Source organism: Phaenicophaeus curvirostris, chromosome 4 (genome assembly GCF_032191515.1).
Source record: "Phaenicophaeus curvirostris isolate KB17595 chromosome 4, BPBGC_Pcur_1.0, whole genome shotgun sequence".
NCBI classification, from domain to species: Eukaryota; Metazoa; Chordata; class Aves; order Cuculiformes; family Cuculidae; genus Phaenicophaeus; species Phaenicophaeus curvirostris.
The window spans coordinates 44,585,011-44,600,588 of NC_091395.1; the positions used below are offsets into that span (position 1 = coordinate 44,585,011).

A 15,578-nucleotide genomic window follows, 5' to 3' on the forward strand; every position below is an offset into this window, starting at 1 on the left:
TAGGCACTGCATGTGCTTAGCTCAGCTCTGGCAAAAATTCTTGCAGAAATGCCTGTGATGTTGTGCATGTGTGTAGCACCTTTGGAGACTAGTCAGATCGGTTACTGCTGTTGTATGTGCTGCCAGGTGTCAGGTATCTGTAGTTCTTGAAGCTTTAAAAGAACAAGAACTTGTACTTCCAGTTTTAATCAGTTTTTTGCAATATGAATTTGAAGTTAATATGAGAAATCTGTTTTATACTGCTTCTATCAAGAGAAGGAATGGTTTGTGAAGTAGTTAGCAGAACTTAGTTTGTGCTTTAAACAGTCTTTATGTATTCTGTCTTCATTTACTTTATTCATGTTTTATCACTTGCTGGGGTATGTAGTAATGAAGTTTGTGTGGCATTTGTTGGCCTGACTATTGTTTGCAAGGCCCAGCATTCTGACTGAAACACAGGTAGAGTGAATATGTGCTGCACTATTAGTGACGAAGCAGCAGAACTACCAAAAAAAGAACAAAGAAAATTAGATCTGAGGAATCCATTCTCAGGAATTATTTTGGTGAGTTCTAGGATCTGCCCCGGCCTGGTTCTAATCAAGGCAGTTATGAATAATGCAGAGGAAAGCATGGAAGCTTTATCAGAAGTCAGTTTAGATGAGCAGAAATAGGTGGAGTAAAAAAGATTTGCACAGGTAGCTTAGCTTTTATTGCGTGGTAAGTTTCAGCTCATTTGGACCATTTGTGTTTTAATATTGTTTAGTGCAAGTTTAGTGCAATTCTCCACAGCTGGGGCTTGATAAGTAGAATTTGAAGTTCTGCTTTTGGTACTAATTGCATTTTGATGCCCTTGGGAGGGGTGGGCAGTACCCCTCTGGGGCCATGAAGTACCCTGATGGCAGTGCATGTCTTGTCAAAATTTACCCTCATAAGGAGATTTACTTTCGAGTAAGAAGCTGAAAGACCTCTTAGCTCCTTAGGGGAATGGGTCTCTGTTCTGCTGTTGCTGGAAAAGGTGTATGCAACTCATGTGAGCATGTGCCAAAGAAGTATCTCTCTTGTTTTGCTCATGAGGAGTGGGGGTTTTTTTGGTTTGTTTTTAATATTATCCTCAATCTGTGAAGTTGTTAGAAGTTTTTTAAAAAATAAATTCAAGGTATGCATTTTCTTTCCTTGTGCAATGATGAAAGAGTGTCTTAGTGGCATGTATCCATTTCTCTTACCTTTACTGAAGCTTGCAGAGGGTTATGTGAGTAAAGGCAAGCCTTTTCTTTCGTAGCTGTCTGCTTTAATTTATGCAGTGATACCTGAATGTAGCGAACATAATCTTGCTGATATTCAGAAAGTGAAAAAAGGCTGTTCTTTGTTCCCAAGTACTTTAGTGGTGGTGGGATCAGGTAAGAATAGGTTAAAAGTAAGTTCCCTTTATAACTTAAAATAACTTTTTGATAGGACTTAGTAATTAAAATAAAAGCCGTAAGCAATTTAGACTTGGAAGTCTGAGAATTGTCAAATCTCAAAAGGAGGTTACAGTTAGGAAAAAAACAGTGATAGCCCTGACATTCCCCACTTAACATGAAAATGCTCCTCCTGACTTGTGCTAGTTTATCTTTCAAACTTGGGGTGAGGAAGGTCCTGTTCAGTGGTTGTCCATGTTTCCATGCCATCTCTCCTGCACTGCAGCATGTTAGCCACATGCCGTGCTGGGCTGCTTTTCATCTACCTCTTGTTTATTTGTGAAGGAACTGGGCTGCCAGGCTTTCATTGTGACTAGTCCTGTTTATCCATGAACAGCAGGAACAGACTGGTAGTGTGATGATCATCACACTGCCCCGAGTGTTTCTTACATGAAGTGGCTACTTATGGATACGAAGAGCTGGGTGAGGCAAATGTTTCTGAAGGATCTTTGCTAAGAAAGTAATTAATCACCAGAAGCAGGCAGGATGTAGGGCTCATAAGTCTCTCCTGGAGGCCTGCTGCAATCACAAGATGATAAGACTTCAGTAAAATAGGCATGCTCATTTTGAAAACCTTCCAAGAATGCTTTGGTTTTACTAAGAAGGATACTTTTGTTTTAAGAAGGCTGGATGATCATTGTGTAGCACTGGTTATGGGCTTTGACAGGATGAATTTTCAGGCATATGTTTTGAGCCCAAAGTATTTAAACTGTTGGGAGAATTGAAAACCTTTAGAAATTATCTTAGAGTCAAGTGCAGGAGGAGATATTGGGTATTAATCTTCATTTTGAACAGCTATGCATTTATATTAACTGTAAATGTTTTAAATTGAAAGGGAGAGTTATTTTGTCCCTAAGGGTCTTTTCCAGCCTTTTTTTGTTCTTCTTTCTTGTTCTTTCATTAATACTGGTACCTCTGGTCAGGAAACTGAAACACTAAATTGGATGCTCTGACTTCTCTGTGGAGATATATGCCAGGAAAACAGATGGCTTGGGTTTGTTGTTGGTTTGTTTTTTTTTTCTCTCCATGGTAAACTCCTTTTTTGCTTCAGCAAGTGTAATCCCTGTAGTTCACTATTATATGGCAACTCAGATGCAAATGGCACTTATCCATGAAACACTAGTAGTCTTTGAATCAGGAAGGTTCCTTACCAATGTAAATAAATACATGCAACAAATAAGGTAAGATTCAAAATATGGGAAAAGATACTGGGAGAATACCTGTATTCACATTACATTAGAAATTCAGGGAGCTCCAAATGCCTTGAGTTGTCCTTCAGTATGCAAGTAACAAAACTTATGGTCACGTGCAGTAGTTACATGTAGCTTTGAGAGGGGAAGTAAAAGCATGAAAACAGTGCTAAAAGTAGGAGGTACAGTAATGTATTAGAAATCTGTTTTAAATAGATATATTTAAAATAATTCTTAAGAGATTTCCTTTTTGTGTGTATGCATTCACAAACCTAACTGTCTGGTTGTTGCTTTCCAGCAACTGATTTGAAAATGGAACGCTGTTTTCATATACATCATTTTACCAGCATTTGATAATTCAAAATCATAGCAGAATGGATACCTGCGCAATCTAATCCAGATCTGAGTACAAGCCAGATACTTGGCTACTGAGCTCTAGTTGCAGCCTGCAGAAGTGTGAATTGTTATTGAACAAGAGGAAAATAAACCCAATGTATACATGTGGATCAGTTGAATCCTGTAGATATAAAACAGGAATTATTTCAATGCAATATATTTTTTAATCTGCTTTATCTACTGCTTCTTTTTTAGGCCTTGGTAATTAGCTCAACAGGCTACAATGTAGTATATACAAATATCACACCTTTTATTACCAAGTCTTGTTCAACTGACCGTCATCTTCATGCATTTAACAGTATTGTGAGGTCTTGATGTGGCATTAGGAGGTTTTTTTTTTTCTTAGTCATCTGACTATTTTGAGTGAGCTCCTGTCAGTGTTGTTGTCTGGAGGAGACACTGTATCATGTGCTATTTGCATCGAGATCAAGAAATTTGAATTTGCAAATGAGGTGCATGGGAACATGTAATGCTGTGCTGGAGGGAATTGAGTCCCTAGTTACTCTGGGCAGTCATTGTTATGTTCAGTAAGGTACATAAGCCATCAGCTCCATGTGTTATCATACTCCATGGCTGTAAGTAACTTCTTAACGCCGTCTGATAAATATACATCCTGTAATACAAGTCTTATACCTTGGGCCTGTGTCTTGCAACAAGCTATGGGAAGAAAGCTGGAGGGGTTGCATTTCATGGGATATTTGAATAAAGATTTTTCTGAACTGTTTTGTATAAACTCATGAGGTATTGTTGTTGAGTGTTTCCAAATTGTCTTTCTGTTTCAAATACAAAATTACCAGTGACTGTGCTCATCTTCATAGGTGATTCCTGAAAGACAAATGCTTTGATCAGATAGGTCACACAGGCAATGGTGTGATGGTGTTTTCATGTTGTAAAAGGCTCTCTCTGATTTGCTTTATTCTTAGATTCAAAAGGAAAAGAAACTGCGGCAATGAAAGCTGACCTGCTGAGGGCTCGCAATGTGAAGAGGTATATTAATCAGCTGACAGTGGCAAAGAAGCAATGCGAGAAGAGAATAAGGCTCCTGGGAGGGCCCGCTTACGATCAGCAGGAAGATGGTGTTTCTGATGAGGGCGATGGCCGTCAGAGTCAGAAGGTATAAATCAAGTAGCACGTACATTGATTGAAGGTCATTCTAAGTGTGTTAGCACTGGAACATATTAGCCTCATTGTCATCAATCCCTCCCTTCCCCCAGAAGTTAATTAATTAATGCGTAGTTTATTTAAAGGATGGAGGAGCTTGTTAGCCCATGTGATTTTTCAGACGTACTGCAAGTAGGAAATTAATAAGGACATGGTAGTGACCTTTCAGAGGCAGCAACTTGCTTTCAAATAAAAGATTGCCATCATATGTGCAGTGAGTTATTTGCCCTTGTCCTGTTTAGTAAAGGAAATGTCTGTGCGTTTTGCAAACACTAGGTTATTCAAAAGTAAACACTTGTGGCAGGCAATTGATAAAATTAAGGGCAGTTGCAGAAAAACTCTGATAAAGCTGTTGATTGAATGCAGATTTTCAACATCACTGTAGTCCGGAATTGAAAGAAACTGCTGTTGTATTAGCCAGCATCTACAAATTCAAGTTGTAGCTGCTTATCCTTCGTGTGATTTACTCTGTCCCCTTTGGGAAAAGCACAGGAATTGGTGTATTCAGATTAGAAAGAAGTTTTTGTCTTTGTCATGCGGGTAGAAGAGAAATTGTCTTTTCATGCAGGTAACTTTAATTTTCATTAGATCCATATAATAGTTGTAACTTAGTCGCACAAAAGAAAAAGTGGTGTGACAGGGAAATAGTTATTACTGTTGCTGTTTTGTCTTTGAGTAAGTTCTGAAAGAGAGCAATTCCCTACCCCTATCGCTTCTTAAAGCATGATTTCAGATGGTGTGTGATAGATTGTGCCAAGGTGGTCCTGATCTGTTTCCTGAAATTGGAGATAGCAAGAGGTGCCAGGGAGAAAGGGAAAAAGCGAAGCATGTGGCTGCACTGCATGAGCAACTGATGCCACTTTCAGTGCCTGCTGAGATGTCGTGGACTATCCAGGATAGATACATGGTGACGTAATATTGTTCAGGAGCGGGGTCAAGTAGTGAAGCTGTGCTGGATAGGGGCGGGGGTTGATCAGAAATATAATGTAATATTATTGTTACTAAAACCAGAGGAATTGCTGTTGTTAATGTTGCATGTAGTATGACCAGATGGATTTTTGGTGGAAGCTGCTGGCCGAGGGTTATATCTTCTAAATATACCCATGACCAGCTCCATATTGAGTTAATGGTACTGTTAGCAGGAATAAAGACTCCTTGCACAGGCATTTGTTGCAGTGATGGCGGAAATGATGGGAACCAGGGCTGCTCTGTTCTAAGCTTTTCTTGTGTTTCTGTGAAGAAGCCCTAGAAATCTTCCGTTCCCATGTCAGCGTGGAAGATAGTAAAACTGCTTCTTTTCTCTGTTGTTACCAGCTCTCTGTTGCCAGGAAAGAGGCTGAGCAGTTCCTTTACTTGGATGCATCTCCCACAGGTTACCTCACTGCTGCTCTCTGATACCAACCCAAAACTCGGGCACACCTTGCAGCCCGGGACCTGGACCAGCTGCATGTTCCCTGGAGAGTTCTATTTGGGTGGCTGCATCCATCCTCGTAGCTGGATAGGCTGTGAGGGACACCGAGGACGCAGTCTTTTGCTGAGTGGATACCATGGCTCTTGCTGTTCTCCGCTACCGGGAAGTGAGCCCTGCCCACTCACCCTGCTTGCATGAACTGATGCGCTACACCCTGTTTGCCTGCCTTTCCAAATTAATTAGCTGTTTTATGTTCCTCTCCAGAGAGAGGCTGCAGCTGTCATTAGGGACTTGCCAAGACCAGGTCTCTGCTTTGTAGGGCCAGGAACAAGGCTATTCTGTGTGCATGTGCTAGGAATGCTGGCTAAAGCAACCTGCCTGCAGGTTGGAGGTAGGGGATCTAACTCCTTCCTAGTATTTGACAGAGCCCATGACTAGCTGTGGTATATTATTTACTTTCCTCTTGGAGTGGGGAAGGGATGTGGCAAGAGTAAAGCTGCTGTTTTTTCCAAACCCAGAAGTTGCTCTGAAGTTAAAAGGACTTGAAGGGTTGCTGTTGAGGCTGATAATTCTAAGATTTTATCTGCTAGCTAGATATTAGATTTGAGGGTGTACACATGCCGTAATGCATGCTATGTGCCTACATGGCTTAGGGCTTTGTACTCAAATCTGTGGTGATACTGAGTTATAAAATTATCTTTTGCTAAGGATTACAAATTACTGCAGAATCTTGTTCTTTAAACGGGCAAAGGAAGGATCCTCCATGGAACACTTCCTGGTTTGCACGCACTTATGGTAACTTCTCACCTCAAATCTAAAAACCTCTTTTGTCCATCATTGTAGTCTTAAAAATGTTTATATAATACAGTGTTTGTTACTTTTAGTAATTCCAGCATGGTCAAGCCTTAAACAACCAAACAAAAACCTGAAAAACATCTGAGGTTTCATTTCTGCAGGAGAAGTTTAAATAAGCTTTTCTGTCCATCAGTTTGTTTTGTTCAAGTATTTCAGTTTTGTTGGCCAAAGGGGTGGTTGCACTTGCCTTGCTCTCTGAAGCACCACTTGCCCACAGTTAACTATTGAGAGAGGGTAGTTATTAATGACTGTCTTTGCTGGCAGCCTGCGTGGAAATACCATGGATAATAGTGTCATAGATACCAAGGTGACCTATCGCTTGATAAGTTCTCCATGTTGTGAGTGATTTATAGCCTCTGCTGTCATTCACAGAGCGGACAGTCCCAGAGATGGTGAAGATCTCTGTTGAAGAGGCTGAAAGACCCTTTTGCACTTGTCTTTTAAATCGATGTCCTTGATAAAATATTGGAATAGAGAATGTGAGGATGCACAGCAATGAGGCCAAACCACAAATGGGCCTTGCATTGTCGTCTTTGTTATTCTCTTTGACAATCTGATCACCATTTCTGTAATAAGCCTAGCTTCATCTCTCTCTGTGCTGTTAAATGACGATTATAGAATGAGCTCTGAAAGGCAGGAGTTTGTTTTGTTCATATACCTGAATAGCTCTTAGACTAAGAACAAGCCACATCCAAATGCTGTTGGTATAGTAAAGGATGGTACGTGATGGTACACTGGGGAATTTTGAAGGTGAAAATGAGCATTTCAGTGGAGGCAAACACATTTACTTAAGAACTTCCCAAAATTTGGGGCGGGGGGGGGGTATTTCACGCGAAACATAGGTGGCTGTAGTTTTTAAAGAACCTTCTTTAGCTTGGCTCATTAAAAAAGTGAGTTGGGCTATTAATTGTGTACATATGCGTGTATGTATTCTTCTCCTTTACAGCTTGAGTCTAGCAAACTGTTTTTCTTAAACGTAACTTAGTGGTGGTCTTACAGGTATTGGATGTAGGAAAACAGGTGGTCTTTCCAAAGAGATGCTGATACATGACCCGAATAGTACTGTTATTAGGTATCAAAAAACCTGTGTTAGAGAAATTATTAATGCCTCAATCTCGGTTGTAATTCACATCTTCCATCCTACTGAGTTATCTTTGCTATAAAATGCAAAGCATTCATTAGCCCCAGTGCTTAAAGATCTGCTTTTATTTTCAAAGAAAAAGGTGTGAATTGGATGACCAAGACCACTCTTTTTTTTATTTTTTATTTGTGGCAATATGGCACTAAATGAGCTACATGGAAACTGGTTCAGCTGCTAGACTGAACAGTTGGAGAGGGAGGAGTCATTGGTTTAGATAAGCTGTTTCGAAAATTTGTCCTCTTTTCCAAAGAAAGCCAAGGTTGTTCATTCTGTTCAATATGTGAAGATTGTTCAGTTTGTCATGGAGCTATTTTGTTTTCAGGTGTTTGTCTCAAAGAAAAGGCTTGGATTCATAAAAATAGTGGAGAATAAGGAAGTGATAATGTGTTTTTTGGTTTTTTAATCCAACAGCTTAATGGCTGCAGGATCTGCTTGGGTGTGGGAAGTGTCTGTTTCATTTCCTCTTCTACGTGACATACGCTCTCCTCTTTCATCTGAGGAAGAGTCCTGAGCATTGTATCATAGCCTGTACACCTTCCTGACTGCATTTCTGATAGATGCTTTTCAATAACACTCAGTTAATGGGAAGTGGCCACCAAATGCTGTAGCTGCCAGGAGAAAGAGCTATGCTCCATCTTTGTGTCCCTGGGAATAATTGAGATACATCTCAAAGGTCTGTGGCCTGTGGCATGGAAGTTGCTGGTACAACTCTTTGTTTGAATTAAGCAAAGAATAGATCAGTCAGCTTTCAGTTTGGTTCCTTGGAACACTGGAAGTTAAATTGTTGGCAATAGCATCTAATGAATGCCTTGAAGTACCATCTTTGTCCTTTGAAATGTAGTCTTATTTCCTGGACATAAAACATGTGGAAACATTTAATATCTAGTACAAGCACATAAGTTTTAGTGTTATAAATGCTTACAACTCCTAGTTTTGGTGTTTTCTTTTTAAATTAAGCAAAACTATTACTGCAGGAGGTCTGTGCAATTGAATCTGGTTTATGTGTTTGTGGGATGCATGGTACTCTGTGGGCACATCAAGTGAAAAGATTTCCCCCATGAGAGATGAAAAGAAGCTAGAGTTAGGTATTTTCCCAAGTCTTACTCTTAGTTTTCCTTTTTTCAGATTCTTCAGTTTGAAGAAATTTTGGCCAACCCTTCATACCGTGAGCACTTCCGAATCTACATGGAAAGGATGGACAAGATGGCTTTGATCGGTCTTTGGGAGTCTGTGGAGTACCTGAAGAATGCTAACAAGGTGGAAGAAATTGCAAGTCCTTGTGACCTGTACATTAACTGGAATCTCTGCTTGTTGCGATCTTGATGTTAGGAAATATCTTTGTATTAATGTTTTTAAAATAGAATTAGTATAGGATAGAAGCTAAGCAGTTAAGGTTATTTAACTTCTTCATGTCAATGTTTGGGGATAATATGGCAATTAAAAATTATGGACCGCTGTGATGACAGTTTATTGTTGTTTGTTGTAGCGACATGACCTGTAAAAAGGATACTTGTTCTGCAAACGTAACAGAATTATTTCCCCCTCTGCCAGGAAAAAAACTTGCAGTCATATATTGGCTTTAGTCTTATCAACTCATGTGAAACTTGGAGGTACATCATAGTTTGGTAGTCTGTACATAAACTTCTCACCTTCCTAAACTGAGGTAGCTCATTCAATCCAAAGCAGTGAAAAATTGTGTATATATGTTTTTAAAATGCTTTTGAAAGAGAGATTTTGTTCTAAAAGACCTCTTTCTCTCCCTGTTCTGTTAGCGTATAAGCAGCTAAGTTCCTTCAGGAATGATGCACTACTGCTGAAGGGAAGAAACAATGCTATATTGTAATTTGTGCTAAAATAAAGTAGGAAAGAGAACCTTGAAACAGGGATAGGAAGTAGCACTTAGAGTTGTGAGAACTCTCCTGGAGTAATGGTGCAGAACAAGAATGTAGAGGACACATTTGCTGCTTGTGAGCAGTGAGGTGGATTTTTTGGGGAAACCATTTTATACCCTTAGAATCCACCCTAGCATGAAATATGAATTTTATTCAGTGTTGGTTATTTACTGTAACTTTATTACTGTTGTGTGAATAAAGATCCTAGTCCATTGTGGCAAATTGTGGGGCACAAGTAGTGAGCAATTAATGCTATCTGAAGAAAAGACTGACAAACAACTCGGGCTAGAAAGTCTTCTTAAGAAGGGTTTATCAGGCACTGTGAAGAGAGTTGTACAAATAAGCTTTGATTTACAAAGAGCTCATGATTGGAAAAGGTGTTATAAGTAATTTTATGACCTTTCAGCTGTGATTTCTCTCCTTGCTTTCAAAGCAAAATCTATAGTGCCTTTACTGAAGACTACTTATTTGTTTAAAGAGATTCTGACATACTGTGCTTCTGTCACTCTGGAAGGTAGAGATTTTCTTGCCACTTCAAGGCCAGCTTTGATTACAAAAAAGTAGTGTCACGCAGCCACATGACTGTGATATTGTCACATCAGGCAGGCAAGCATGTTATGCTGTAGTAAGGGAGGGGATAAAATGTTTTTAATCTGGGTCAGTTCAAAGAGATGGTAATTTAGAGGAGATGGTCATGGACTGTGCTGTATTACTTTCTCTCTTCCCTGTCCGCTACTGCGAAGTTCAATACTGTGCGCTGTTCTGTGCTCAGCCTGGCCTCGTGTACTGGTAAATCTCTCTTCAGGTGTGCTTTTTATTTTTTTTTTCTTTTTCCCCTCCGAAATTAATTATTGTTGCATATGAAGCGAGTTAATCCTATCCAGCAGAAGCCAGGAGAGGTGATACAGCTGAACTCTACAATCCCAACTTAAAATGGTGACCACAATGTTGCTCTAGGACATTTTTCCCATTTAATACCAGCTTTTGTAGCATACTTTTAAAACCAGTGGATATGGTAGCTATGGTGGTTTTGGAACACATCTGTTTCTTCACTTAACAAACACCAATATTTATCTTGTGCAATGCCCTGCTTAGCCTGGGTGCGCAGGCAGAGTGCTTCATCTCAGTAGTGAGGTTCACAGATGTGTTCTTGTGTATTTGGTCATGAAATGAGCTTGATCATCCTTTAAATTACACACCTGGATTCTTAGTCACCCTGATATTTTAAACTTTTTTTATTATTCTCTTCTCCCTCCCTCTCTGTCCTTGCTTCCTAGGCTGAAATACCTCAACTAGTGAGTGAAATTTATCAGAATTTTTTTGTGGAAAGCAGAGAAATACCTGTGGAAAAATCCCTTTATAAAGAAATACAACAAAGTCTCGTGGGAAATAAAGGCATTGAAGTATTCTACAGAGTTCAGGCAGATGTTTATGAAACTCTGAAGGACAGATACTACCCCTCATTCATTGTCAGCGATTTATATGAGAGATCAGTCAAGAAGGAAGAAGAAAGAAGTTCTGTCCAGCTGACTCCTGAGGACAAAGATGAAGTAGTGAGTCACATGTACAATTTCTTTCACTATTGCTTAAGGTGATCTGAAGAGACCCTGAGTAACGCATATAGTAGCATCTCTGCTGTGAGCATTGGGCTACATTTGTTTTCTAATGTATTTATAAATATAATCACTCTTGTAGTTTTGTCAGGTAAATCTGGTACATATATAAGCTCTTTGAAACAAAATGATAAAAAATGACTGACTACTTAAACTTTAAATTAAAGTAGGTATTTGGAATTTCCAAGCCTTTTGTATTCCATATTTTTTGTTACACTCAGTATCAGAGAATGCAAAACATGGCTCATAAAAGCTTGGCTGCTCGATTGTCCAATGAAGGAAATCTCAGTGAAACATCACTAGGTTTCTGTCTAGACAGTGTCTGTCCCTGTGCCCCATGCATTTCCTAGGTGCTAAATAGGTATTGAAAGTTGCACATAAGAGGAGAAAAAGTAAGGAAAAATAGGCTATTAGTGCCTTTTAAATTTATTTGTTGAATAAATGAATATGCTATGCTGAAAGGTAAGACTGATTAAAACAGCACTAGAACTGAAAATACTAAACCAGAACATTCAAAATGTCATAAACAGTAACTCAATGTTCTCTAAATTGGTCATGTCGGGGAAACTTGTGTTACGTTTATCCAAGAACACTTTGACAAGAGCATCTCTCAGACAAGTGAGCATCTTTCAGTTGGGCTGCCACTTCAGATCAGCATTAGTATATTCATTTTACATGTGAACTTGCTCAGGGCATAATCAAGTGTAAGATTTTGTCTAAAATTGGATCTAAAGGGACAAATAAGAAGCAGAATCCTGAGGTGCTGATCTGTGTTTAGAAATTTTTCCAGAACCTAAGTCTTCTGTATTTCCTGCTTAAATATTAATTTCATCTCATCTCCATAGATGAGCTATTATAATCCCCATAGTTTGCATATCAGAAAATCTGCAGAAATGAGCTGTTGTAAGTAAATTACTTCCAATATGAAATTTTAGAAATTGCTGACTTTTTAATTGTTTGTTTCTTCCTGAATTCTTTTCCTTGACAAAAGATTCAAGATGGGTTTTATACTTTTCTCACTGCTAACTCAGCTCTGTGTTGAGGGTGGTAGGTACTTCAAAGCCCTTCTGTTCTTGTGTTTACAGTCACTGGGACTTGGAGAAAAGACTGTTTATGGTTATGTCCAGAACTTTCTAAGTATTAAAAGTTGTGCTTTTTAATCTCTTTATCTCTGTTAGCTTCTGAATAAAATATATAACTATTTCTCAGGGAAAACTGACACCACACTTCAGGGCTAGCTGTCCTCTGTCAGATAATGTTTACCATAGCTGATGAAAAATTACGTTTTTGACATCAGCCTCATCTGTCCTTCCTCTGAGTCCTTGGATATATATGTGCTAGATTTGAAGGCTGCATCTGGTGGGAAACCTTGAAGACTAATATATTGCCAAGTTTGCTTATGTGGTTGGCTTTAGGCATTTTTAGCAACAAGTAAATTATGAAGTTGCATATACTGTGAGAGAATCTCTCAAATAGAGTAGTCCTAATGGCTCTGTGCCAAATTTCAGGATCTTTGAGGTGAAAAGGGATTGTAATAAATTCTTCTTTCTGAAATATCCAGGGGACTTCCAGATGTTGGTGAAAATGCACTGCTGGGTAATAGCCTTTTTTTCTTTTTTTCCTCCCCATGTACAGCAAACAACAGCTAAGAAACCTGATGTTTCTGAAGGGACCTATATTGTTAGCAAATATTAATTGTTTCTTAGTTTGGGATTTGGAGGTCTACCTCCCTGCTTCCTGGGGTATGATTGGAGTTACCTATGTTAATTTTCTATAAAATCCACTGTTATAGCTGGTTAAGTAAAATGCTGTCAGGTGTCCTCATGGAGGGAAGGATAAAAGAGTGAATCCCAATTAAACATGAGAAAATCAAATCAGATTATAGGAATTGGGGCAAGGCTAGACTCTATTGGTTCTGCTGCACATGGAACGAGCTCACCCTTCTTGCTTCACAGACGGTCATCACTTTCCTCCTTGGACAGACCTCCTTTAAAAGGTCGTGAGTATACGTGAAAATACAGAAGCAAGCAGTCCCTGCATTCAGCTCTTTGAAGGAAGAGGGTCTGCATTGGTGCTGCATGTGCAACATCACTATAATAAACCCAAAGTCTGCGTTCTGCAGCACTCACAGAAATGGAAGTAATTATCATTTTAGCAATCGGGAAAATACCACAATCCTTTATGATCTCAGCTTGGAGTGTGTTAGTTATTTGATAAATTTGATAAATTGAATACAGGTAACTTGTTATCTTGTAGTTCTAGCATTTTTGTGATAAATGTAGTGACTCAGCAGTGTTTTTTGCTCTTAAGTGACTGAAATGTTAATGACAGAGAAATAACCTGCCTCTGGGAGCAAGGCCTTACGGATTGGTTATTAATTTGAATCCTTTGATTACTGGAACCAAACTTCATATGAAAGGTCTTTTAATTCTTAAGTGTGGAAAATAAATTTTTTTAATTCTTTTTGACCTCTGTGCTTCCCAGCAAGTATCAGATTTTATTTTATGGTTCTGTTCAATGGTGTTTTGAATTACACCTAGGGTCATTAGTTATTACTGTTTGAATTATTGTAGTGCCAAGAGATGACAACAAGCTTCCATGAGCTGAGCTCTGTACACAGGCTTGGAGGCAGTCTCTGACCTAAGATGTTGTTTACAGTTCATGCAGAATAGACAGAAGGAAAGACTGGGTGTAGAGCTAATGTTATTTACGCAGCCACAGAGCGGGCCAATACAGAGCTAGGAAAGGTCAGCCTTCTGTGTTATATTACCCTTCCATGTAAGGATCACACTAAGGAAGCTAATTACTGTTGCTACTTTATCCCTTCTCAGCCTTTTTTTACTAAGATGTAAAATAGTGCAAAATTTACAGTAGGATTGTTTCCTCTAAAACTCAAAGAACTTAGTAGAGAGTGAGACTTCCTTTTATCAACTTCTTGTTAATTATATAATGATGCAGCTTACTTAGTGGGAATATCATTAAATAACACAGAACTCTCGTTCATGGGATTGGATTCATAGCTTCCCATAGATGAATTAAGATATATTCCGTCATGAGCAGGCCACAAAGATCTTTGAACATGGTAATGATAACGTCACAGTCCTGTGTTTGCTGGACCTTCAAGGTCTTCATGCCTATGTGGGAAAGTACAGTAAGAAACTGGAGGCTAAGGCAAATGCCAAGCGGTATAAAGAGAATGTCACTGAGAGGTGTGAAATTTTTTGGGTTTTTATGTACTTGTAGTACACAGGTTGAAAAAGCTTTTGGTTTGTCTGAATATGAGAAAATGATCTATGAGTTATGGGTAAATCATATAAGCTTTTAATACATTTTTACTAACACTTCTAAAAACAGCAGTAAAAGCTGTTTATGAAGAGAAAGTACTTGGTTTATATTGTTCTGGTAGGATGATAAATATGTTTTGTGAAAGTTTGTGGGAGGTAGGACTGTTTGTTAGAACTGTGGGATGTTCGGTTTTGTTCCCCCTGTGCACCCACCCCCAGCCCTCGTCATCTCTCATCTCAGAGCAAAGTCTTTGCTTTCCTATCTGGCTCTATAAATATTGATCATGACTAATAAGCTGTTGTTGCATTTATGATAACATTTGATTCTTCCATTTGCACTAAAGTCTTAGCTTGAAGGTCGTTTTACATAGTTGGCAAGGGTGTCCAAAAAGCTGTAGTATAAATGGTTATGAAGCTTTATCTGTGGTTATGCTTTGGTTTTGTTTTTCTTAAGGCTGATGTTTCTTGTTGGATCTGATGGTTGGAGTATCTTAGAATATGTTATACCTACATTTTTGTCTGTATTAAGACATTATACATAAAATACTTATGGAGCAAACAGTGGCTGTCTCCATTTTCATATTAACGATGCACTTACTCTCATACTCTGTTCTTAGAGCCAAGGTTGTGAAGAAGCTGCTGAAGAGTGCAGCACAAGAATTAATGAACAGGCCAGTTATGCTGTAAATAAACTTCGCCAGCTAAATGACAAGCTTGAATATAAGAAACAGGCTCTAAATTCCCTGTGTAATTCACCAAAACCTGACAAAAAGGTGAGTACATTTTAGTGTCTTTCGTCTTTTTTTAACATTATGTGTGTGTTTGTGTAATATCCAGTTGCCTCCTGCTCTTTTTTTGTGTTATAGAAAGTGAAATCAGAGCTTAGTTTAAATTGTTTATTTTTTCTATTTTTAAAAAAACTATTTTAACTAAAGTTGCAAATGTGATTTATAGTGCTTTGTTTATCATAGAGTGATGACCTCTTTCTGAGTGATTCTGCTGCTTTGTCAGTGGCAAACAGTATTTCTTCCTCACGTCTCTACCTATTTCTGTCTAATTCTTTATAGCAGCTTGTTTTGTGACCCTGCAGCACTGCAGCAGAGGGCTGTGGTAGTTAACTTCTGCTCCCTCTGCTGGCCTTGAACCAAGACACCACAATTTCATAATCTCGGGTTGTGACTGGTGTGCTCAAAGGGGAG

General features: G+C 38.8%; 1 protein-coding gene across 1 annotated transcript in view; it reads left to right on the forward strand.

Annotated features, from left to right (window-relative positions):
* Nucleotides 1-15,578, forward strand: part of SNX25 (sorting nexin 25) — an 81,680-nt gene that overhangs the window by 45,877 nt on the left and 20,225 nt on the right. Inside the window, exons 7-10 of the mRNA XM_069855889.1 lie at nt 3,946-4,136; nt 8,716-8,847; nt 10,760-11,035; nt 14,997-15,152. Coding sequence (XP_069711990.1) covers nt 3,946-4,136; nt 8,716-8,847; nt 10,760-11,035; nt 14,997-15,152 — 755 coding nt within the window. The remainder of the gene's footprint in view (nt 1-3,945; nt 4,137-8,715; nt 8,848-10,759; nt 11,036-14,996; nt 15,153-15,578) is intronic.